The following is a 26,882-nucleotide window of genomic DNA, read 5'->3' on the forward strand; positions in this document are numbered from 1 at the left end:
AAAATCTAAATGAAATTTATATGAAAGTACTTTTATGGTGATATGCACAATCAGCAACACAGCAGGCTTTGTGACTGAAGGCGATACAAAATTAGAGGGGAATGATAAATTATCTTGACGATACGCTAGGCTGTACTGGTGGGTCAGATTTAGCAGTGACCACAAGACTCAGGTGCCGTTGGTGAAAATTTAGAGAAGTACTACCATTACGGACGTCCACGGTGACTTCACTGTGACCACTTGTATACAGTATATACAGTAAGTACCTTTATGTTGTATGGTTGTGGGACCTGCGCATTAAAACCCGAACACCTGTGGAAATTAGAAATAACTGAGGTGTGTATGATAAGATGGTTGTGTGTTGTGACAGTGAAAGACAGGCTGAAGTATGTAGATCTGCACAGCAGAGTGGATGTTGAACCTCTAAGTGTCATCTTGCAGAGGTGCTGCCTTTGATGGTATGGGCATGTGATGTGAAAGGATGATGATGACTGGGTGAAGCTGAGTCTTGATCTATAGGTGGGTAGTAAAGAGGCCTAGAGGTGAGCTGAAGAAATGCTGGATTGATGAGGTGAAGATGATGTGGCATACAGATGCATGACAGAAATGAATAGAGAAGAGGAATTTGGGGTGAAACAGCTGGCTATCCAAGAAATGGTAACACTGAACTGCTGATAATATGCACTTCTGATTGCACCACTTAGCTGCTGGCAAGCCTTGGCTCTGTATCATGTGTCCGCTCCAAAATTCATGAGAATTGAGAGGTTGTGAGCCATTCAGATGCCATCCCAGGAGCTGATTTTTGGGTCAAACAAGGAGGTCATTTGTTCATACTGTAAAAATGGTCAAGTTCACTAATTAGACGACCCTTCTCAAATTATGACCAGCTGAACTGGCCTAAAGGAGTAGCCTAAGTTATCCTAAATTAAATGCTCCCCTGGTTCCTATTTTGTGCCATCATCTGGTTTTAGGGATGATAACATTGTAGTTCTTTTCAGAGCTGTATGTTCTGTGGGGAACATCTCACCCTATCTAATGACTTTCTTGTTAAATACCAGAATGCCACTGTTAACAGGCTTCATATAACACACATGCAGACCTAAACAATGCTACATTACTAGACATTAAAGGACATGTTCTGCATCTTTCAAGTCAAAGTTATTTCTTTACAAAGACAGTATATGTGCCATTTGCCATGCAAAATTGCATTCCAGCGTTTTCTACATATTTGTAGCAATATCTTGCCTGTATTGGTGTTTTCCAGTGGAATTCATGGGGCGTGAGTATAGACAGAAAACAAAAGCCTTAATGAATACTTCCACTTTGAAGCAGCAAAGGTTTCGATTTAAGAAAATATGCCTTTGACTTATTCATGTATAACATCTTTGTGAAGAAATAACTTTGACATGAAGAATACGAAACTTACCCTTTAAGCTTCTCTTATCAATTACACTCCTTCAAAGAAAAACAAGAACCTCAGTTAAGTGCATTTAAAGTAACTCTTTATTTTATGAAAAAAGATTTAAACATTATTTGGCAACTTTCGAGTATAAGCACACAGGACAGGGTAATAACAGCCGTTTTCTTTCAGTTGCTGAAGATCAGTGGGCATAAATGTTGGTAAATGAGGAAGGCCAAATAGAAACCAGCTTCCATTGATGTGCGCACACATAGCCACTTGATTGCCCTCGGGCTGCACAACTTTCATAATCAAAAACTGAAGTACATAATCTCTGAAAGCAGAAGACAGACAGAAATGTCAGAAACTGGACGGTGACATTAGTTCTAAAGAATTTCATACACAATTGAAGTGTACAGTATGAACGAGTGATGAATGAAAAGAGAAAAGAGATGTGTGGAACCAAAATGAAGAGCTTTGTCTTCCATACATGTCACTTATTGACAGGCACAAAGTTCTGTATAGAGATGATGGACGCTGTGCACCTCACGAGCTCCAGGCCCTGTGATTTCATGTCTATTTCTTTTCCTAACGTGCGTCATGCCAACGTTTTTTTTCTCTTTTTGATATTCAGTCCCTGTTCATTTTTGACTTTACAGAGATCATTTGTTTTTGTGTGTTTATTAGACTACTAGGGGGTTCACCCCCTGCTTGCCAAAACCCACATCTGTGCTACGTTGCAAGAAGAAGAGGGGGCTGAATGCACCCCAAGGAGACGCGGTCGCTCCTCCGAAACCCCTCTTAAACGGTGAAACAATGGGAAACAGTTTTTTTTTTTTAACCTCCTCTTTGCTCGATCAGCTGCTGCTGCCGCGTCACGTGATCTCCATCTCGCACAACACTTTGAATATTTAAAAGCCTGTACTGCAGCTGTCCTACTCTTTGTCTTTTATTTCCGGCCCCAGGCGTGGTTAAATCTTTTGGCACAAAGTCTTTTTTTACAGGATGCGAGTTCTTGATATTTTCTAGTTTATAATTTAAAAACGGAATAAGAATCTGAAAATCTAACAACATCACATTAAAGTATGATAAATCCTGAAAAGAATGATACCAAACATATATATATGTAGGTTTTAAAATAAGCCCGATTTTAAAGCGTGATAAAAAAGTGACATAAAAACACTGCATTTTAGGCTTAGGATTTTATAAATAGAGAGTAGATTACTATGACTTTGTTTTTGGTGATTGTTTTGCATTTTATTGCCATGTCTAATATTGCCCGATGCATGTATCCAGCGTATAGTGCGGTTTTCTAACTCACTGGTGTGACGCATCCCCAAAATCAAAATGTATGTGTAATATTAGACAGCACAGTTTTAAATACTTACAAAGCAATCAAATACATAACAAAAAAGATGTAATAATATCTTTAACATTCTGCAGAAATGCTCACCTGCCATAATCATCTGTAACAAATATAGGAAAATATTTCAGTAATTCTTGTTTAATAATATGTACCAATACAAGGGTCGGATGAACGCATGTTTTCCCAAATGCTATAGCATATCCAAACTCTTCAAATGGCCTGAAACAGATCAGAATTAGAGGTTGTAGTCAAAAAAAGCTTAACTTCTCTGTTTTACGAGTCTCCTTGCTTGGTTCTTCTACATACAATTAAGCATCAACTTAAAATTAAAAGGTTGCATTTCAGAAATCACACATTGGCTACTATACAGAATGATCTGGTGAACCCAGAGCCATCTTTAGCTTACTAAAGTTCAGAAGCCTAAAGTATGTAATGGTGGGCCCGGACTGACCTCGTAGCCAATCCATCTGACTGTCCAGTATGCTCTTTGTATACTGAACTGAGAATTGTGAAGTGCTGCCACGTTGACTCGTTCTTTGTGTGGATTTTCAGTGATAACCAAGGTCATTCAAGCAGCACCCCCGACAGGCCCATCAGCGCCACTAGTGCCAGTGCAATCATCTTTCAGAACCACACAGCCTTCTAATAGTGACTGAGGTACACCAAGATTCACAAATGCGTCACACAGTTTGAACGGTGATGTAATCATTTGATGCGGTGGTGTGTACGGTACCTCTAGAAGACACTGTCCTTGGAAGGTGACGCGTTCTCTGACTTCAAGATTCCCTCCCTGTTTAACAACTTCTGCACATTTTACAGAATTTCAAAACACAACATGTCATTAAATACAAATTAAAATGTAGGAATCTCAGAAATAAATGTCATACCTTAATAGTTTTAGCGTGAACAAATAGTGCTACTAAGCCGCCTGCATTTGGGGTTTTACTAGTTATACAAAACAAATGCCCCCCTTCCATGGCGTTTGAGTTTGGTAGCTTCGCAAAGGGAAATCTGAACTGAGTCACCCATTGACTGGTATTGGGTACATAATGTGAGCTCACCATACATCCAATAATACTCCTTATAGTGTAGAATGATGTGTAGTTCTGACTACATAACACACGCACTAGTGAAACCACATCTGGAGTGTTGTGTGCAGTTCTGGTCACCGCACTACCAAAAAGCGACACTTGACGCTGCACAGAGGAGAGCAACCAGGCACTTCTCCCAGGACATGGCGTACTCTGGTGGACCTGAAGATTTAAACCTGTTTAGCCTTAAGGAGAGGAGACTGCGTGGAGTCTGTCAACTAATGGTGAATCACAAAATTGAGGATACCAATAGTGGAAAGTAAGGGGAAGTGCATTTGGGACTGAAGCCTGGCAGCACTTCATCATGCAAAGAGCCGTCAGAATCTGGAAAAAGCTACTGAGACGTGTTGTTGAAGCAGAAACTGGATGTGATATGCGGACATCTTAGCTCTTAGCTAAACAAACGGGTTTGATGGAGTGAATGTTCTCCTTTTTATTTGTCGTATCTCTTCTGTTCTACTTGAGGATGAAGGAGTTCACACATTCCCACCAATTTTGACACACACAGACACACACACACTCATTTCTGATATATTAAGCATGGAAGTAAATCCCAGTCATCTTTTTCAATGGGCTGCCACTAAGCTCATTAAGATTTTAAAGTTGCGTAACTTTACCTCATAGTTGTTCTGTATACTTTTTCTTCAGATCCACTCCATTGACCATCAGATAATTGAGGGGAACATTTTATGTCATTAAAATTTGCAAGGTGGTCTTTTATATCACAATGTATTTGAATAAAATCATTCTCAAAACTATTTTTGCCAATGTTAATTTGTAATTTTAGAATCCATAAAATTTTAGCCTCATTAAATTTCTGTAAGTTTAAAAAATTAAATATGGTGTTAAAAAAAGGATCAACACTCATGATATCCCAAATATCTGGTAATATGTGAATTATGTGCAGACCAGTTAGAAGGCAGTCTAGCACAGTGGTATTAATAATGATGTTGTTCCCCAGTGTTGCACCAGCGGGCATGTAACAGTGGTCCGTCATATTTGTAAGAATGAGCTCCCACTGAAAACTGAAAGAGAGAAAAAATGTATTTAGACACATTTATAATCAGGAAGCAATATATATATATAGTTTAAACACACAAACAACCTACAAAAAACACTGAGTCTGACAGTTCTCTGAGCACAGCGCCATCCAGGCCTGCTGCACAGGGGTGTCCTGACCTCTGAACTCATCACCATGACTTAGCATCTTTAGAGACTTAAGAATCGACTCGGAATGTCTATGAATTACACGTCCATCCTAGGTGTGTATTGACTTGTTTTTTGTATGTTATTTATTCATTTCTTATTTCTTAGTCTTGCCTACATTTTATTTGCTTTTTCTCTTTGACATCTTTTAAAGCACTTTGAGCAACATCCTGTGTATGAAGGTTTGCTACAGAAATAGATATTAATGTTACTGCAGCATTTTTCACAGGAGTTAGTGTTAACATGGGCGGTCTGAAAATCAAGAGTACACCTTATGAGAATGATTTAGGAGTCATAGTGGACTCTAAGCTATCGACTTCCCGACAGTGTTCAGAAGCCATTCAGAAGGCAAACAGAATGTTAAGTTATATAGCACGATGTGTGGGGTACAAGTCCAAGGAGGTTATGCTCAACATTTATAATGCACTGGTGAGGCTTCATCTGGAATACTGTGTGCAGTTTGGGTCTCCAGGCTACAAAAAGGACATAGCAGAGCTAAAAAAAAAGGTCCAGAGAAGAGCGACTAGGCTGATTCCAGGGCTACATGGGTTGAATTATGAGGAAAGATTAAAACAGCTGAGCCTTTACAGTTTAAGCAAAAGAAGATTAAGAGGTGACATGATTGAAGTGTTTAAAATTATAAAGGGAATTAGTACAGTGGATCAAGACTGGTATTTTAAAATGAGTTCATCAAGAACACGGGGACACAGTTGGTAACTTGTTAACAGTAAATTTCGCGCAAACATTAGGAAGTTTTTCATTACACAAAGAACGATAGCAGTAAGACTTTAGGGACTCGACTTGGTGATGTTTTTTTTTTTGAAGAAATAAGTGGGTAGGACTAGCGAGCTTTGTTGGGCTGAATGGCCTGCTTTTGTCCAGATTGTCCTAACGTTCTGTGGTTTATCTGCCATGTCTTACTTGCCATTGCAGTACCATGACGTTTGCCGTGTCCCAATGCAGTGGAGATGAAGTCAGTAGCAGACATTCACGTGCAGTTCAGAAAGGCAGCGGCGCCTTTTTGGTGCCCTGAAGTGTGTCAGAAGGCTTGGGTGTGGTCAGTGATGGTGTCATTGAAGAAGTGATAAAGTGTTATGCAGGTATCTGCGCCCCTTTGGAGGTGGCACAGGGCCACTCTAGTGTGATTGGCACAGATCTCACTGCTTCTCTTGACATGTGCTGCTGTTTATCAGAGGCAGGGAGCTTCAGTATATTTGTCATGTCAACGCACAGTATAATAACAGCTCGTTGATTTGAATTATTATGTGTATGAGGCTTGTCTGCATTTCCTAGTTTATCTGAAATGTTGTGTACACACGGGTCACAGTTGCCATAAATATACGCATGTTCACCAGTCAAGTGCTCTTTTTTTAAATCCCTAAGTTTGCATGGGAAGTTGTGTACACACATTCCAACCATCTTTTTGCGCGTACGCAAGCTTTATAAATGAGGCCCCTGTATGCGATTAATTTCTGCCTTAATGGGCTTTTTTTCAGAAGTGGGGCCAATAAAAATAAGTCAAAAAGACTCAAATAGCAAAAGTTATGCATCTGTGATAAAATACAATTCCAACCGGTAACTAGAATACAGGCCACGCTCTCCTGGGGCCTTGTTTATAAAAGTTGCTTATACACAAAAAGAGGTTCAGAATCTGCGTATACAAGTTTCATTGTGGTTGTCCTGTTTCAGACCCCAGAACTTTTCTCCGTAACTTTCATAACCTTCAAAAATGGAACAGAAAAATGTGAAAATTCTTATTTATGTTTATTTAGTTATTTTTTATTGAATATTTAGTTTCTGTCTGCTCAAATAACTTCTGCTATGTTCATTATGTTTTGTGGTGGTCCCCCAAGAGCTGGATCCACCTGCCCATCACCGTCAAAGGGATGCCGTCAGCACTTGAGAGTAAACACCCATAGTACCCTGCAGCTCATTGAGTGTGCTTATGGTGTGGTGAGTTTCTCTAGAGTTATTTCATTGTTTTTGTGATTTTTTTGTGACCTTTCACTTTGATTTTTCACCACTTTTTGGATTTCGTACTGGGACTTGTCCTCCTCTGGCTTGCCTTTCAGGCAGCTCCTTTTCTCTTTTGTGCTCCTTAGAGCTTTATTTTGTAACAGAGTATTTTTTGTGAAAAAAATCTTTTTTTCTTTATAAAAAATTTTTCGTCGCTCTTTTCATTAGTGGCAGGAGTTTGATGGTTTCCCACCCTCTGGTGGGCACTTAATAAGTAATTTTGTGACTCTTTGTGCTTGAGACCTGCAGTTCACAAAAGGTTCAGACAGGTCAGATAATGGTGTATATTTGATGGCAGTTGTGCTTCCTCTAAAGCAGAACTCTTAGAAAACCAGTTAAAAAACATTACCTTGCTTTATTATTTTCCTTTTGAAGTTGGAGACCTGTAACAAAAAAATAACATTTTGTAAACAAGAATGTCACATTGACACCACCATCACCTTCTGCATTAATGAACAGCAGCATAGCCTCCTATTCCTATCGCCCAGCAGACGAAGTCACCAACTCTTGTGCTCAGTTAGGTTCAAATCCATGAGGGTACCAGGTGGGGGTGGGAGGGGCTAAGCCTGTTGTTTTATATATACAGCATACATATAGTAAGGTTTCTGATCTCTCTTTTGGGATTCCCCACAATGGGACGACACGCCAAACAGCACCCTGAAGTGTGATTGCTGTGTCTGTGGAAGACAGCTTATCTGTTGCCTGGGCAACCACAGGCTCCCAGCGCTGCAGTGGCTTGCCGCCGAAGCGAATCCGAACCGATAGCAGCCACAGTATAAGCACCTGCCATCGATGGGTGAAGCAAGGAACATTATAAATGCAGGGAACGGTATTACTTGGCCACTAACCTGGTCACGACCCTGCCTGATTGCTGTTTCTGTGTATAGGAGAGTGGCAGATCACGCAACAATAAATAACCGTGCTGTTCCTATTTCAAGATGAATAAAAGCTGGTTTTGCTAAAGTACTGAGACTCGTGTTTTGGGGTGCAACACAGGGCCTCACACATCACAATATTTATCTACTCTCTAAGCCTAAAAGCGCAACGATTTTGTGCAACAATTTTATGTGACGTTTTCTGTCACGCTTTAAATCTGCTTATTTTAAAATCTACATATATATGTTTGGTATCATTCTTGTCAGAATTTATTGAACTTTAATGTGATGTTGGTTTTTGTCAGTTAAAACAAATAGATCGTTTTATTTAGTCTCTGATAAATACTCATCGAGCATAGTGGACCTCAGTTTAACAGGAATACTCCAATCAGTAAGAGGGTAAATATGTTATTCTCATTGCATTAGTATATATATACTGTGTATATATATACTGTGTGTATATATATATATATATATATATATATATATATATATATATATAGTTGCGGACAGCCGGGGCCCCTTCTGTACTTGGTCCAGGGGAATAGCCATGGGCTGCACAGTACCTCCCCTGGAATGCTGGGTGGCAGCCCCCATGAGTGACAGAGGTGCCCCAGATACCTGCAGAGCTCCCTGGGAGATGGAATTCTCCACAGCCCTGCTGAGATCCAGGTAGGCCGCCAGGGGATGCTGCAGGGGTTCCTGAGCCCGTCTGGGTGCCTCTTCAGCCCTACCTGGGAGTGAAACCGGAAACGGGTAATCAAGCACCTGGAGCACTTCCTGGTGGACTATAAAAGGAGCCAGCAGTTGTTACTCTGGAAGCCAGAGTCAGGAGGAAGAGGGACAAAGCTGCCTGGGAGGAGTGGAGGATCTCGGAGAGATGAAGGGGTTTACTTTGTGTGGTTTGTGCTCAGTGCTGGGGCCGTGTTGTGCCTGAGGGGCACGGGGAAGACGTGGCCCACAAATGAAGAAAAATAAAAAGTTTATTTATTTTACATGTGCCTCCGGTGTCAGTCTGTGTTGGGTCAGCGCTCATATAGCGCCTTTTATCACTATATATGTGTGTGTGTATGTGTGTTATATTTATAATGCTTCTGGCCACAAATTAAAATATATTATTTATAGGGCAGGATACTATGTATTTAAACCGTTCCAGTGTAAGATGTGTGTATGATCTCATTTGGGGTGGCATAAAAAATGTAAAATAAAGCTGAGTAGTGAACGTTTTCAGTGCCCAATTTAAACTCTTCTTAAAGGCACTGCTTTATATATTTTATTTACAGTTTCCACCTAAAATAAGATAAAAACTGACCCTCTCTCTCTCTCTCTCTGTCCACTCGCAGTCGTGTTTTAAATGAACAGCAAATAACCAGCGGCATTTGTTCCGAATTAGCAAATTTCGGCAGCTTTTAGTTTGCTTCATAGGATGGTTCAGGCAATAGTGTTTTCAAATAATTCTCCGACAAATATTTTCTTTTAAAAGTTTTAGTAAACATTTAAAGCAAAACAGTTTACACAAAATAGAGAAATAACAGAAACAATGGCTCTTACAAACAACAAAAAAGAAGGAATGCCACTTACCACTTTTAATAAGGTCCTCATAATACATTTTTAGTCTGCAAATACAAAATATGTCAGTTAATGATTTTATATAATGTTGTCTCATTTTAAAACATGAAGGCCTCCTTGTGATCCCCGGTGCTAATTGGACTGGCGGGCATCTTGTTGCTCAGGACTGGGCCAGTGCCAGTGCCATAATGACATACACAGACTGACATATCTCCTAAGTATTTAACCTCGCCTTTTAATAAAAGCAGTACAGCCCATTACTTTGAATGCCAACGTGTGCCTTTCTTTACACAAACATTGTTCATGTTGGCTCACACAAGATAAAAATACAGAGAAAATAAAAACTGGTTAAAAATAAAAAATCCCAAATGTGACTCTTCAACCTCGACCAACAGCAGAAATCCACACCAGCGCTTTCCCTGCCCCACCGCATCCCTCCACTCAGTCTGCTGAAACTCTTTACCGAGTTTTCCCCGTTCTCAGATCCTCCGACGTCTGCCGTTCCCTTCCACACCGCACAACTGGAGTCGGACTGCCGCCCCAAATGTCCGTCACTTCTAAACTGCTTGGCAGGCCTGCTGCTGTTCTCAAATATGTAACAACAGGAACGCTCCTCTCTCATGTCTTCTCTCGTCTATAAACCACTCCGACCTTACGTAGTGTCCCCAAGGCATCTCTAATCTGTGCGGCTGCCCCATAATCGGATGACCAGGACAAACTACCCTGTTGGCACACCACTGCGACAGTGCACCACCGTGAGTCTCGGCCGTGTGCTCTCATGAAACCTCAGTCAGTAGGCAGTCTCCTTTGCACCCCCGCCATCCTGTGGCCAAACAGCGCCAGGCTGGATAGCTCCCTCCTCTCCTACCATGGATCTGCTGATATTCCAAAACCCCACGGACAGCCTGAGAGAAGTTCTCACACACTCCCATGTCGCTGCCAGAACGATGCACCACAAAGTTTACTACTAATGCCCTCTAAAACACAAAGAGTTACAACTCTTGCCAACATTTATTAGCTTTATGATGCGACTCGCCACACTTCTTCCTTGCAGGCCTCACTATCCGTGTAATGTGATGGCGTCTAACATGAAGCAGGAGCAGTCAGCCAGTCTCCCAGTGACGGACACCACGCTAGAAAAGGGCGCCAGAAACAGACATCAACAAATAAGCCAGCGTCATTCACAGGAGACCAACTCATCTATGGCCACTGAGGAGCGGGTCAGAGTTTGGACTTTAGGCCCCTCGTCCCCACTGAGTGTGCTGAACAGAGGAGAGGCGTCGCTATTGGACTGCTGTGCATGTCACGCTATTCATATCCGTCTACTTTCTGACAGCATTTAATCCAAATAAGCACCACAGGCAGATGGTTGAATACTTTCTTAGCAGTGCTGGGTTCAAAGGGGGCATAGAGCTTACCACTGTGGTATGCAATATCCACGTGAAGAGTTTTTATCTGTAAATGTATATATCATTCAAATACAAACTAATAATAAAATAACAAAGAGATATTCGTGTTCAGCAGTCAGTTAATAAAGAAATAATGAGGAATACACATTTGTCAGTGGAAGCACTAAAAGCAGTCAAGCGGTGGCTGCGCCAGCTCTGTTTCCTGCGCCACGTCATCTAAAAGTCCCGTCTGCACAACGCCCACAGATCTAATCTGTACACAACACAAACATTCCCAGTATTAATGCTAAAAAATGTTGACAGCTCTAACAAACGATCTACTGCAGTTTATACTTCCAGCGATTTTAAAAATGTCTTCATATAGTCAACAGCCTTTGGCAGCTGAAAGCCTTTATGGGATGTCTTTAGCTAACTTCACAAACCACAAAACAAGACTGATTTACACAACGAGCACTTTAAAGACGCTCTACAGGTTACACCCTGGCCTCTTCGCAGATCACTTATCCCGCCATTTTTTTCAAATGCTGTAACTTCTGATAACTAACGGCAACAGGAGACAAAATCCAATCAAGTAAGAACTCATCCGAAAGCCACAACACCCGAACACAAAGCCACATCAGGCAGCCCTTTAATTTACCTGGTGGAATCCAAAAACATTTTATTTAGCTCAGCAACAAAGAAACTTGTATCTGAAGCTTCGCAAGTCAAACCAGTTTTTAAGGAAATGGGCGTTGACAATTGGTTTGTTTTTTTTAATCTTGCACAATGAATTCTGGTATTTGTAGTCCACTTCTGAACAGGATTACAGATGTTGCTGCTTATTATCATGACACCGTATGATAGCCGTCTTAACTCAGCAGTTTATAATTTAGTGTAAAGATGGTTTATAAGTAAAACAGACAGACAGACAGACAGATGGATAGATAGCTCTTGGTATAAAGGAGCCCCCATAGTGTTTCCTGACACACTTCTGCTGAATAACTCATTTGCTGAATGTCCTCAAGTGTGTGTCAGAGAGAATATGGGCAGCATTGTTCATAATGGCAATCATTTTTGTTTTAATTCTCTCCTTTGCTACTTCCAGGGGTCCAGATTGTGTCCCATATAATGAGCCTGATAATCTGGTGCGTCTCTCTTAAAGTGATGCTGCCGGGCCAGTCCAGCACGCCACAATGTGAAGGATGTCACTACTCACATTAAAAGAACAAAGTCTCCTATGGAAAATGGTCTGCTCTGCCCTTTCTAATGTAGGTGCTTGGTGATACTAGATGTGAAGGATGTCAGCACCACCATTAAAGGAGCTCAGACTTCTTTGGCTGTTCTGTCCATTTTTACAGGTTTTTTTTTTTGTGATTAACGTTTTATTTGATTAAGATAAAATGACAGGAGATACAAAAATGTGCATTAGAAAAGAAAACAGACAAGCAGTCCGCCCTGCCTCTGCAACTTAGAGTGAGCGAAGAAGTAATATATTCTGGGAGAATCCAGTCACTAGAGAAGACAAAATGGGATTTAAAGAATCACAACTAATCAAGAATAAGAAAAAACAGTAAGTAATAGTTTTAGAGAAACAAAGTCGAGGCATTAGAGAAAAAGAAAAAGAGAAATTCAATAATTGAGCAGCAGTAGATCAAGTGCTGCGGTGGTTTGTCACCCTGCCCAGGATTGGTTCCTGCCTTCTGCCCTGTGTTGGCTGGGATTGGCTCCAGCAGACCCTCGTGACCCTGTGGTCGGATTCAGTGGGTTGGAAAATGGATGGATGGATCAAGTGTCACTCGCACTAGTGAAGGCACCATTAACACACACTGCAGACAACACACGGTGCATTCAAGTGGAGGAGGAGGACTGCCAGTTGTCTTCAGTAACACATTCAGGTGCTTTCCAGCAGGAGACAATAACTAATTTGGTCAACAAAATAAGGGTTAAGCAGAAGCATGGAGAAGTCTAAAAGAAGAGCATTGAAAGAAAGAAAGAGGATAGTTGATGGCATATGTGCTTCCAAAATGAAAAGACAGTGCCAGAATACTTGGAGCCCATTCTCATCTTATATAGTAGTATCAGTGTTATTAGACCATTCGAGCCCATCACAGATGTGGACCCCCAAGTACTTACAGTGTGTATATAAAGAATTCACCCCCTTGGAAGTTTTCACATTTTATTGTTGTTCCACATTGAATCCAACTGAACTCAATTTGGCTTTTTTATCATTGACTAGCAAAATACCCGCGCTTCGCGAAGTACTGCCTTAAAATTTTTATTAAAAAGAAAATTAAACCTTTTTAAACTGAGGGAAAATATACCAATAATTATTTGTTAAGGATCTCTTTGTATGCCACATTGTGAGTTCGGCCCTCCGGTTGTAATATGACCAAGCTGTGCACTGAGCTTACTCTTGAGCATGCAATGTACAGTTGGCCATGTGAACAGTAATCTTGTCTCAAATCTCACAGCTTGGATTGCTGCTGTCATAATCGGTTTGAGTTTCATGGTTTGTTTCAATTACGACAGTATTTGCAGGACTTGTGTTGAAGAGACATTCAGCATCTGTCAAGCGTTGTAAGTATACAACCAGTTTCATCGATAACTTCACATCCAGCTTTTGAGAGTTTAAACATTCATAAACATCAAAGTATCCACTACTGAAATCGTCACCTGTGAATCTAAGATGTTTAAGAGGCATTGACGGTTGTCAAAAGGTGTAAAATATTTGGCCATTTCGGTACACTTGAAAGCAACAACCAAACAATTCAGCGGCAGCCATCAACTCACATGCAGAACCATAGGTGAAGGGCTTAAGCATTTCACTCTTCTAGTGCTCCTGTGTAGTATAATTATATCCTGTACCGTCATCAGTCCACACCTTGAACCTGTCCCAGTCATTCAATACATAAGACACAATGTTCCTCCGGATATCAAGAGTGAGCCTGATATGGCCGTGCAATATGTAACAAAGAGAATGGAAAAGGTAGGTGCCATCTCCGGGCATGGAAACCACTCGGTAAGTGACAGTTCTTTGATCGATGGTGATCACCTCGATAGACATGTTAACGGGGGTACGGTTAGAATGATAAAGGAAATGGGTACCTGAACAATGTAAAGTAAGTCTAAAATACCTAAACAATAACTGTAATCGTAATAAACGAGCAATAAAACAGCGGAGAAGCCGTGGATTAAATAAAAAGGCTGTAGTTATCAGCAGGGAGACGTGAATACCGTGGCGAAGCAAGGAAGGGAATGTAGAGACCGGAGTGACGGACGGCCTTATATAGTCAGGCAGCCAACAACGTGGGAGGAGTTGGGATGAGGGACCCAACGGCGCCTCACATGGTGACCGAGGTGCAGGCTATGGGACGTATATATGTACGTAAGTAGGATTCAGTTAACGTTGGGAACCCGCATACCACATTTCTTGAAGATGGGCCCATAAGTAACAAAGACCGTTGAAAAGTTCAATATGACAGCTTACAGTGGCATCATACCACCGAAATAAGAACGTACATCGGTTTCGGTTAGCGCAAGGATGCCGCCTACCAAATTTCGTGAAGATGGGGCCATAAATAAAAAAGTTCAATGTGGCGGACGTTGTTGACTGCTATGATCGTTACGCGTAGAATTTTCGAAATGAAACCTGCTTAACTTTTGTAAGTAAGCTGTAAGGAATAAGCCTGCTAAATTTCAGCCTTCTACCTTCACGGGAAGTTGGAGAATTAGTGATGAGTGAGTCGGTCAGTGAGTGAGTGAGTGAGGGCTTTGCCTTTTATTAGTATAGATAAGACTCTTTAATGGCAAAGTGAAAAGATCTCTCTGCAAAGGGGTCTAAAACACAAAATAACCGATTTCTTAAGTACCCCCCTTTAATATCCAATCATCCATTATCCAACCCGTTATATCCTAACTACAGGGTCACGGTGGTCTGCTGGAGCCAGTCCCAGCCAGCACAGGGCGCAAGGCAGGAAACAAACCCCGAGCAGGGCACGCACACACGCACGCACGCACACACGGGACAATTTAGAATCACCAATTTACCTATCCTGTCTTTGGACTGTGGGAGGAAACCCACGCAGACACAGGGAGAACATGCAAACTCCACGCAGGGAGGACCCAGGAAGTGAACCCGGGTCTCCTTACTGCGAGGTAGCAACGCTACCACTGTGCTGCCCCCCCTTTAATATGACACCCCTAAATCTTCACTGATGCAGCCAACTGGTTTTAGAAGTCACAGCACTGGCACAATGGAGATCACCTAGCTGGAGTTTCAGCTGATTGTAAGATAAATGCCCCTGTATGTAGAGGGTCCATGTTGTAGTGAGTCAGTATGGCGGTCTGACCTACACAATGATGGTAAAAGAACACTCCAAATAACTCCATGAAAAGGGGATTAAAAAGCACAACTCAGAATGGAGACAAGAAAATCTCAAAGTCACTGCTCTGGAGTATGCTGTGTTTCTGCTACAGCAGGCCGTCCATAAAAACTGAGTGACCAAACAAGAAGAAGAACATATTGCGGGAGGCCTCCAAGAGACCAAAAGTACCTATAGAACAACCTCATACCTCTGCAATCGTCACTTCTTTGTACAGACAGGCCATAAGCTGAACACGGCAGAGTAATTCCTGGTGTTCCAGACAGCGTTCAGTAGCCATTAAGAAGGCAAACAGGACGTTAGGTTATACTGCAGCACGATGTGTGGAGTACAAGTCCAAGGAGGTTCTGCTCAAGCTTTCTAACACACGGGTGAGGCCTTATCTGGAGTGCTGTGTGCAGTTTTGGTCTCTAGGGTACAAAAAGGACATAGCAGAGCTAGAAAAGGTCCAGAGAAAAGCGACTAGGCTGAATCCAGGGCTACGGGGGCTGAATTATGATGAGAGGTTAAAAAAAGCTGAACCTTTTCAGTTTAAGCACAAAATTAAAAGGAGACATGACTGAAGTGTTTAAATTATGAAGGGAATTAGTGCAGTTGATCGAGACTGTTACTTTAAAATGAGTTCATCAAGAACAAGGGGAAAAAGTTGGAAACTTGATAAGGGTAAACTTTGCACAAACATTAGGAAGTTTTTCTTTACGCAGGGAACCGTAGAAACTTGGAATAAGAGACCAAGTAGTGTGGTAGACAGTAAGACTTTAGAGACTTTCAAAACTCGAGTTGATGTCACTAGGAGAATTAACTGGCTAGGACTGGTAAGCTTTGTTGGGCTGAATGACCTGTTCTCATCCAAATCCAATGGTGATGTCAGCTCGGCCCTCGCTCTCCCACCCCTACTTGATAGTCCAACAACACTCTCCATACCCACCACTATGCAAAGCCTGACAATTAGGGCAATGTTCACACACAAACACACACAATGAAGCCTTCTCAGTTTGCTGATTTGAACCGTGATAACTACTGGCGGCAAGGTGCGAATCTGCAACCTTCTAGATTTTAATGGCCCTCTAAATCAGCCTCCCTGTCAGTGTGCTCTAAAGCAGTAACTCCTTTACCTGTAGGCGCATGGACAGGCTGTAAGTGAATTCAAGATTCAAGAGTATTTATTGTCATTTCATCCATATACAGTAGTGCAGCATACAGTGAAACGAAACAATGTTTCTCCAGGACCATGGTGCTACATAGAACGCAGGACAATGAAGAATCCACAACACATAACATATAACAAGGTGCATGTCAGTCAAATGTGCAAACATGTGCAACATTGCAGAGCAGAACACATGTATCAGATATCAGACTGGTCCATGAGTGTTCAGGAATCTGACAGCTTGGGGGAAAAAAAACTGTTACACATTCTGGTGGTACGGGCCTGAATACTTCGGTACCTTTTTCCCAATGGCAGGAATGTAAACAGTGAGTGTGAAGGGTGTGTTGGGCCATTCACAATGCTGGTGGCATTGCGGATGCAGCATGTGGTGTAAATGTCCATGATGGAAGGAAGAGAGACAGCGATGATCTTCTCAGCTGTCTTCACTATCTGTTGTAGGGCTTTACGATCCCTGACCATTCAATTTCTAAACCAGACAGTGATGCAGTTGCTCAGGATGCTCTCTATGGTTCCTCTGTAGAATGTTGTTAGAATAGCTTGTGGAAGATGGGCTTTTCTCAGCATACGCAGGAAGTAGAGCCACTACTGGGCTTTCTTGGCTAAAGAGCTGGTGTTGTAGGACCAGGTGAGGTTCTCTGCCAGGTGGACACCCAGGAATTTGGTGCTACTGTCGACCTTCACAGTTGAGCCGTCAATGTTCAGTGGCACTCTTAGTCTTCCTAAAGTCAACAATTATCTCCTTTGTTTTGTCTACATTCAGAGACAGATTATTGGCTTTAAACCAGTCCGTTAACCGCTGCACGTCCTCTCTGTATGCTGACTCATTGTTGCTGATGAGACCCACCACAGTCGTGTCATCTGTTAATTTTATAATGTGATTTGAGCTGTGCGTTGCTCCACAGTCATGAGTCAGCAGTGTAAACAATAATGGACTGAGCACACAGACTTGAGGGGCTCAAGTGCTCAGTGTGGTGGTTCTGGAGATGTTTCCAATCTTGACTGACTAAGGTCTCTCAGTCAGGAAGTTCAGAATCCAGTTAAAGAGGGAGGTGTTCAGTCCCAGCAGGCTCAGCTTTTCCATCAGCTGCTGAAGAATGATCATGTTGAATGCTGAGCTGAAGTCGATAAACGGCATTCAAACGTATGTATCCTTATTGTCCAGATGATCGAGAGCCAGATGGAGAGTGGTGGCTATTGCATCATCTGTTGAACGGTTCCGGCGATAAGCAAACTGCAGGGCGTCCTGTGAAGAGAGCAGCAGGGTTTTGATGTGCCTCATGACAAGCTTCTTAAAGCACTTCATGATAATGGGAGTGAGTGCAATGGGACGGTAGTCAATGAGGTTGGACACTTATGACTTTTTTGGCACGGGAACTATGGTGGTGATTTTGAAGCAGGTTGGGACAAAGGCGGTGCTCAGGGAGATGTTGAAGATGTCAGTAGAAACATCTGCCAGCTGGTCTGCACATTCCCTTACTATTGTCTGGTCCTGCAGCCTTTCATGGGTTGACTCTTTGTAGAGTATTTCTCACCACGGCCATAGTCAGATTTAATGCTTGGTCGCTAGGAAGAGAGGTGGTCTTCCTCATCACCACATTGCTCTGTGCTTCAAACCGTACATTGAATTTATTCAGCACATCTGGAAGGGAGGCGTCACTGTCACATGTGGGTGGTGTTTTCCTGTAATTAGTGATAGCCTGGATGCCTTTCCACATGCTCCGTGCGTCTTTGTCATATAGAAAAAATCCCTGGATTCTCTGGACGTGTGAGCGCTTTGTTGCTCTTATGGTGCGGGATAGTTTGGCCCTCATTGTTCTAAAGGCGATTTCGTCCCAGGTCATCAGTAGCACACGCACTTCCTTTGTAATCCACGGTTTCTGGTTGGGGCATGTAATGATGTACTTGGAGACAGTGACGTCATCAATGCGCTTATAGATGTAGCTGGTCACTGATGACGTGTACTCCTCCAAGCTGATACAGTCAGCTTTCTGCTGATGTCAGTTGGGCCTTCTCTCTCTCACTCTCCTATGCCCTGCTGAACTGCCAAGCTATGCACTGACACCACACTTGGCTATCCAACTTGGTGGGATGGCATCATCTAGGCAAGATGTTGGTGCCTTACACTTTTCATTTCTTAACAGTGCTCTGAACAGTAATTAAAAGATAGTTAAAGCCTTAGAAATCTTTTTGTGTCTTTCTCCTAACTTGTGCTTTTGCACAACTTTATCCGAGAGTACTTTTGCAGCCATGGTGAATTCATTGCATTGCCTGGCACTACTAGCAGTGGAATCCTCAAGGAACAGCTGGATTAACACCACTACAAGGTATGTCAGGTGGGAGCAAGTTAGCCTGGTGTGTGATTTTTGACGGGGGTTTCGTTCTGCCTGAGCTTGTCAAGAACGTGTCCTCATGAGTGTCTGATCATTATCTGAACCACGTATTTCACTACCTCAACTTTAGTAATTATTCAGGATTTTTTTAAATGTTATTTTCACTTTGATGTTGAGGATTATAACGTGTAAACACAGCCGGAAACAGTTATATTTAATTGAATTTCATTTTCAAGGTTTAATGTCACAACAGGTATGGATTTTGACAGGATTATGATGATTTTCTATAGGTACTGTATGATAACTGAAGGAGTTACAAGCTACAGCAGATAAGATTGGAGAGGCTGTGTAGACAACAAGAGCTTCACCAGTTGCAGCTTTAAGGTACAGAGAAAAAAACACACACATCATCTCTGGAATGGTCTGATGAGAACAGAACTGAACCATCTAGTCATTAAACTAAGCACTGTATTTGACCACCATGAATTATCAAAGCACTCCATCCCCACTGTGGACCATGGTGATGGCAGCATCATACTCTGGGGGTGTTTGTCTGCCGAAGGACCTGAACAGTTTTTGAGGGTAAAATGAACGCAGCAACATTACAGGGAAATCCTTGACAAAAATCTGATGCAGTCTGCAAAAATCCTGCACCTTAGGAGAAGATTTGCTTTCCAGCAAGAAAACAACCCTAAGGATAAAACCAAAGCTACACACAAACGGCACTTTTAATGCTCAGAACAAAAACTGCAGTGACGTGATGTGTATAGCTGATAGAGAGACAGACCATTTCACACAGACTTATATAAGGTGCCAAAGGTGAACCTTCTAAATGCTGCTTCAAGGACAGCAACTGTTTAAATGTTTTATATTTATAATTAATTTTGACCACTTTGCAGATATCTGCTTTCACTTTTTCTGTTAATAAATATAAAAAAGTCAAATTAATGAATCCATTTATTATGACCTTGGACTCTCAAAAAACATGTCAGTCCAAACAGTAGTAGTAGTCTAGTAATAAAATGGCTACTGGAGGGGGAAATCCCATCAAATACCTGCTAGATTCAAAAAGGGCCACGTGGAATCTTCATGAAATAAAAGATTTATTTTTCAGAGACTCTGTTAAAAGCAGAAACACCATAAAACACAAAAAGAAAAAAGGGATCTGTCAGTAATGAAATCCAAAGCAAACAAAGTCCCAAACTAAATCCCAAGAACAGTTGAAATACAAAACAAAATGTCAAAATTGAAGAAATTCACAAAAATATGACGCACAGCAAAACACACTAGAAGTCACCAACTCCAGAGCACATTCCCAATTATCTGCCAGGAACTGTGGGAGACCCTTTGAATATACAGGGTGGAGGGCAGTTCTTGGCAGGTGTATTCAGCAGGGGGCGCTAGCTGCCTTGTTGAAATAAGTTTGTTTGTAACTGCGGCATGTTACACAACCCGAAACTATATACATACAATATAAAATGGCGATACCCCTCCCTTAGTGATACGGCTGTTAGAAATCACATACGCAATGACAAAAACCCAGTTTGGGAGTGGGGGCCCCATGTATAGAGTCTGCCATTTTCCTCGCTGCGTTGGAAGGATTTTCTGGATCAGATGACGTTATCTCACATCCGTCCATTGGCTTCAAAGGTGCGTGCCGGGCAATGTTCCAAGGCTTTATACTCTTTCTTCATGTGCAGGCCCCCATATAGGTCAATCATGCCATTCCAAACAAGGCACCGACAGGATACAATTTCATGCTGACTTTAACACACAGAAATAATGCACGTTGCCCACTTCCCTGCTGTCCTTAACTTGTCTTGTCTTAAAATGCTTTGCCTAGCAGTTCTAAATGCTGGGCCTCTGTACTAAATCTAGCTCAACTGTGCATGTGAGTAGAAATAAAAGAAAAAGATTTAAAATATTTGCACAGAGCACACTGACATATTAAACTTCTATTCTGATTACAACAGGTGACCAAACTTCTGGATGAATCACCCTCAAAATATACAACATAACATAAGCAACTTACATACTTAGAAAAACACAACAATGCACATGATCAATAAAAGTAACATTAACATAAAAGCAACATGACTGAACAAAACCGGCATAAAACATGAATTTGATCCTCAACTGTGGTATCCTGGCTGAAATATCGCACTGCTGTGATTAAATGTTGTGAAATGTGAACATTTCCAAGAGGCTGAATACTTTCGATGGGCACTGTATGTGTAGCTGCTCGTATTTTGAGTCTAAGGAGGCAGGCCCTCCTGACACTGCATTGCACGAGTCCTATTTAACACCCAACATGCCTCATGTAAACTGCTAAGGCTTTAAGTTGGATGTTCATGTTTGTGTTTTGTTTTGGATTTTCTGGTAATATGATCCTTTGCTTTTCAATGTATGATTTACACACTCTGGATTTTGGACTACACTCCCTTTTTTAAAATATATATGGTCATGTGTAATAGTTTTTCATGTTTTTCTAATTCTATATTTGTGTGCCTTTGCATTTTTGTAACTATTGTCTTTTTTGGTTTATTATTAAACTTTTTGTCTTTTCTTGGATTAATTTATTCAAATGTATTTAATTAAAGTCTTTTCAAGGATTTTTTTTTTTACTATTCCTTTTTCCTTTTGGTGATTTTTTAAACATCTAATGCCCTTTTAGCCCTTGTGCCTTTCTCAAAACAATCTTTTTTTTCAGTGTTGGTTAAAAATGGCGTCGTAACAAATCCATAAATCTAATTCAAATAATTTGCACATACTACACACATTTCTTTTTATAGATTTTTAATACATTTAATGATAGTGCCAAAGTATTTAAATTAACTCTCGTTGGTGGTTTTCCAATGTCAGAACAGTCTAATTGTTTCAAGCAGGTTCTGGACATTCAGAACAAATTTCATTTGGCATCAGGTGTGATCCAGATGAATCTGAGGATCTTCAAGACCATTTGACCAGTGATGTGGCCCAATTATGATTTGAACAGAGATACCTGTCCTGACTCTGGTTAAAAAGAAAATTGATTTTTTTCTGGATAAACCAAACAAAGTCATAAAAAGGAAAATAATGTCTACATCTGTACTCAAGTAGAATCCTCCAGTTTTCACTGATGTAAATATGGGGTCTTCAGTTTTGGTTTTCATTGCTGTTGAATTCAAGTCACTGGTTCCCATGGCTCCAATCTCATCTTTACTGCTAAACAGTTAGAACCACCAGTCACTTTTCTGATCATCCCAGCTAGGAAGTAGTACAACCATTCAAACATCTGTGACCTCAGGAGAAGTCACTCCAGGACTGTTGCCAGACATTGTGTCTGCAGGTGATGCTTCTGTGCATTTGGGTTGAGAGGAGGCTACTGCCAATTGATCATCTTTAAACTCAGCCTCTGATTTCATGAAGGACACATTTATGCTCAAAGGCATTTTTTCGTAAATGAATGAAATAACAGTGTAGCTTTGAAAATTAACTCACATTTACGGGCTTGCTAAAATTTTTTGTTATGTTAAAGTATTGTTTAGTTTACTTTAGTAAAACATGATGCACAGAAAATGTAGTATTTCTTCCTCATGTAAATATCTCATACAGCACTAATCTTCACTGTCTAGATTAATGATTATTTTGCCTAAGTTTTTGTTGCCCTCCATGTGCTTATGGGCACTCACAATCTCGTCCATCTTGTAGATGCTGTCAATCACCGGATGTAGAGGGCTCCGTGAATCAGAAGAAAAATATGGCAGGGCACTTTCAGCAAATGTTTTGACAAGCTTGGATTTATACTGAAGCAAAACAACAATTTTTAATCAAAACACAAAAATATTAACACACATTTAATGAGATCATAGTTAACAAAACATATTACATATGATCAAAACACATATACAGACAATGCTCAAATTACAAGTGAGCTCCATTCCTGCCAAGGTTAGTAACAAGATTTTTGTACGCAAGTTAACAGAAATATCTGCAAACATGCATAGTGCTTTATTATTTTACAGAAAAATGTTTGAAGTTTATTAATCAAATAACTGTGAAGCTGCATTATTGTACTCCATATCATAAAACACAAATAATTTAAACTATAATGGACTACAGACATGTACAGTATGTTGACTTTATCCTTAAACATCCAACAGTTTTTGAAAATGACAGTACCTCATAGATTATTCACACGAACAGTCATCATTAAAGACATGCTGTCATTTCTGAAGGATCACTCAGACTGTCACCTCCCCTCCCATCAGTATACCCACTAAGAAAATTTTGGAGCTGGTAATTATAAGCGGTAGGTTCTGTCATTTCTCTGCTAAACGGACAGCTGCCCCTCTAGCTGCTTACAAATGACACAGCTTATGGCACAGCTGCACATGCTGCCAGTTATATTCGGTGACATGTGCTGTCTTTAACAGTGGATCGCCAGGAGTGTAACCTTCTCCTCCTCCCAGCAGCTGTAATCCTTGAAACGGCAAAGGTGAGAACGGCCAGCTACCAATCAAACTGCTTACTAGTGACTGAGCTTACAGCGCACTCTGCCCGCTACTTTCGGCAACACATATACGCAAAACCATAATATGACTGAAAATGAGTACAAGGACTGCTGTGCAGTAGTATTCCTCACTACTAGTGATGGCTGCTACATATTTACCCTTGTCAAAACTAGTTTTACTCCAAGTATAAAATGGAAATCAACAGATGGGAATTAACTGAATTCAGTTGAAAAAGATTTTTTATGTGCTTGTTCTTATCTATGGAATTTCCATAAACGTGGACTGGACCACTCTGTATTTATATCATAGTAGTAACAATATAAGTATTTACAAAATCACAAAATGTAATAACTTCAGTGTAATATTTCCAGTACAATGTAAAAATCCATTCATTAAAATGTGGTTATTTTCTACTATACATACCTCTGGGCTACGTGATCTTAGCAGACTTGTAAGGAGCTGTCCTCTTTTGGAAAGCAGTTGTCTCAGGATATCTCCATGCACTTCCACTCCTCCCATAGTGCCATATAAAACCCATCGACCATCCATACTCAGACATTTCACATTCTGCTCCCACATAGATGCACCAACACAATCCAGTATTATATCTGCACCATGACCTGTAGGAATTTGTGTGCAACAGATAACAGTGGTAGTAGTATTGTAACCTTTGCTCTCTGCTTTAGTCAAGGAGAAAACAACCTTTCAAACTCAGCTTAAATACAAAATGGCTTTAAGTTTGCCAATAGATCTTACTGCATAATGCACTTATTGTACAATACTTTGAAACTTTAAAGCCAACTGTCTCACCTGCTCCTCTAGTCACTCTCTCTGTCCGGCTCCACTCCAACCTCTCCATCTGTCTCTCTACAGCTAAACCCCCAACAATTATATACCATCATGTTATTTTAATTGGAAGAACAGAGTTGGAAAAACACAGATAACTAAGAAGTTCCCGGTTTGCTGTGTGTTTGAATAAAAGCTCCAATACTTAATAAAGCCCCAGTAATGTTTGCAGAATAAAGATCTCTATGTCCAGGGGCTTCATGTATAACAGCGTGTATAGAATTCACACTAAAACATGGCATATGGACAAAAAAGAAATGTGCATACGCACAAAAAAATCCAGATGTATAAATCTGTGTGTACGCCGACTTCCATGTTCTTCCGCTACATAAATCCCAGTCAGTGTGAAATGTAATGCACGTGCACGCGCCGGCTGCCCCACCCCAACTCCTCCCAGAATTATGCCACTTTGAATATGCAAATCAATATAAATAGCCCCTTAATTTCAGCGTTCTTTGAAAAGACAATGGCAAAAGCACAGGGAAAAAAGACGAATTTCAGTGAATACCAAGTGTAGGCAAGGAAAAACATACTACTTGTTGGTTTAAGCAGTGGTATGAACAACAAAAGGAAGTTGATCAAGTCACACAGAGTGGCGGAGAAACTCGAAAGTTCAAGTACAGAAAGTCTCACAGTGCCCAAAATAAATTAGAAGTGGCCAGATATTAAAGTCGCCTTGAAAAGGCGAGTCGTTGCCCACTGTCTACACAGGGACACAGTGAAGAAAAAAAAAGGCAGAAATGTCAACTTTAATCTCGAAATTTCCAATTTAATCACGTAGTTTATTTTGTCATTAAAGTAGGTCATAAACTTCATCTTAACATCGTTTAATTTACTAGTTTCTCAAATCACATCGTAACTAAAGTAGCACATTAGCTTCGTATTGTACATGTTCTTCTATGTACTCTATGTGTGTGAATCACTGTGTGCTCCTTAAACGGACTTTCTCTTATGCTGACAGGGCACAGAGTACATTACAATCGTGATATCACAGCTCACTGAACAATTTAAATACTAAGATGTTTACTTGATATAATTTCCATGATGATAGGAATTAAAGCATGTTATTAAACATGGGGACACAATGGCGCAGTGATAGCGATGAGGTGGTGCCCTGTCCAGAGATTGTTCCTGCCTCCGTTGCTTGCTGCACCATGCGCGACCCTCAACAGAATAATTTAATGCAGCAGTACTGTCTCTATCAAACGTACTAACCCCCAATTCCTGTCCTTCATTTTCTTTCTTCAAGTAACCAATCGCCACACAAGCTCTATAATAAATGTCAAGCCATTTGTAAGATTAGAACACTGATTCTTCAAAAATTTTAAGGAACATTGAAATATCTTCGTAGTACATGTTTAATTATTCCATCCATCTACCCATCCAGGGTCATGCCAGTCCCAGCCAACATATAGCACGAGTCAGGAACAATCCCTGAACAGTGCGCCAACTCATCACTCCTGTATCGACACCATGCCCTCACGTGTTTAATTAATAACAATATACACTATTTAAATTAAGTTAAACATTTATCTGTATAATGCAATATACATACTTTACTGCATTACATCTTAAAAATAATATCAAAAGCTCTAAGAAAATAGCGCTTGGAAATCTAAATCAACTTTAAAGCCAATCATCATCATATGTAAATATGTGCTTTCTTCTATTGAATTGAATTCCTTTATTGTTATTGTATGGTACAATGAGATTCAATATACAAATACTGCATAAACTGATTTTACTATAAAATGATAAAATAACTAATAATAATAATATGATAAAAACAATGAAAAATATACAATATAAAGGCATAAACACAATATACATGTACATATAGTGCAGATAGTGAAATGGTTCACAAAGTGGCTCAGGTTGTACAATATTACAACTGTAGTGCAAGTTTACAGTGAGGTAATTGTACTTATAAGTACAAACAGTTCTACAAGGAGCATTTGATGGACTGATTTGAGTAAGTTTAGAGCTCTTGGGATGAAACTGTTTCTGAACTGCAAGGCCACAACAGGAAGGGCTCTGAAGTGTTTGCCAAATGGGAGAAGTTCTAACAGAATGTGCACATGGCTGAGGCAGCGTGTGCTAGATGCTGTATCCCAATAATCCTGTTTCCGATCAGCAGCTGTATAGCTGTGATTCCACACTCAGAAAGACTGGGTTAAAATACTCAGTGGTGCACTGAGAGCAACAATGATAAAGCAGCTGTGGTATTTGGAATAGTTTGGCCATTCTATTGTTACAGGTTGATTATAATCAGATGCCTTAAACTAATAAATGACATGTGGTTAATTTCATTGTATTTGATAAAGCCACATCAGGGAATCTAAAAAAGAAAGGGAAACCCACAGGAAGAGTAGCACTGCTTTGACGCTGGGTGCTCCAAGTTTGCAAAACCGACCCAAAACCTTTCGTACGCAATGGATTGAGAGCTGGCGTGACAAAAAGTGCGTGGCTTTACGCCAAGTTTAGCTTTTATACATCGCGATGTGAGTGTGGAATGGGGCGTACACAACATTTTTGTGCATACGCACCATTTATATATGAGGCCCCAGGCCTCCAGCCTGTTTAAAGTGTAACTCGGGAGCCTAAACATGAGCCTACAGTATTAGGCTGACACCTTTAGCAAAGGCAACAATTGGTTACATTTCTTTTGACTTGATTATGTCTGTAGTGGGATTTGAACTCAAGAACCCACAACCTGAACGCTTCAAGTCCAAAGTCTTGACCACTACACCACA

At 40.8% G+C, this 26,882-nt stretch overlaps 2 protein-coding genes across 7 annotated transcripts in view; one reads left to right on the forward strand and one right to left on the reverse strand.

Moving 5' to 3' along the window:
* The window catches only part of slc25a27 (solute carrier family 25 member 27), a 46,482-nt gene extending 34,284 nt beyond the window's left edge, over nt 1–12,198 (forward strand). Inside the window, exon 10 of the mRNA XM_039748957.1 lies at nt 12,016–12,198. The gene's annotated coding sequence lies outside the window, so the exon portion shown is untranslated. The remainder of the gene's footprint in view (nt 1–12,015) is intronic.
* The window catches only part of tp53i3 (tumor protein p53 inducible protein 3), a 45,849-nt gene continuing 20,452 nt past the window's right edge, over nt 1,486–26,882 (reverse strand). For 3 of the 6 annotated variants that reach the window (XM_039748954.1, XM_039748951.1, XM_039748950.1), the window contains 2 exons: nt 23,707–23,903; nt 22,237–22,575 (listed from right to left, as the gene is read on the reverse strand). In XM_039748954.1, the coding sequence (XP_039604888.1) occupies nt 22,387–22,575; nt 23,707–23,903 (386 nt within the window). In that variant the 3' untranslated portion in view covers nt 22,237–22,386. The other 3 variants (XR_005633075.1, XM_039748949.1, XM_039748955.1) reach the window with 3 other exon arrangements.

This window comes from Polypterus senegalus, chromosome 3 (genome assembly GCF_016835505.1).
Source record: "Polypterus senegalus isolate Bchr_013 chromosome 3, ASM1683550v1, whole genome shotgun sequence".
In the NCBI taxonomy this organism is placed as follows: Eukaryota; Metazoa; Chordata; class Cladistia; order Polypteriformes; family Polypteridae; genus Polypterus; species Polypterus senegalus.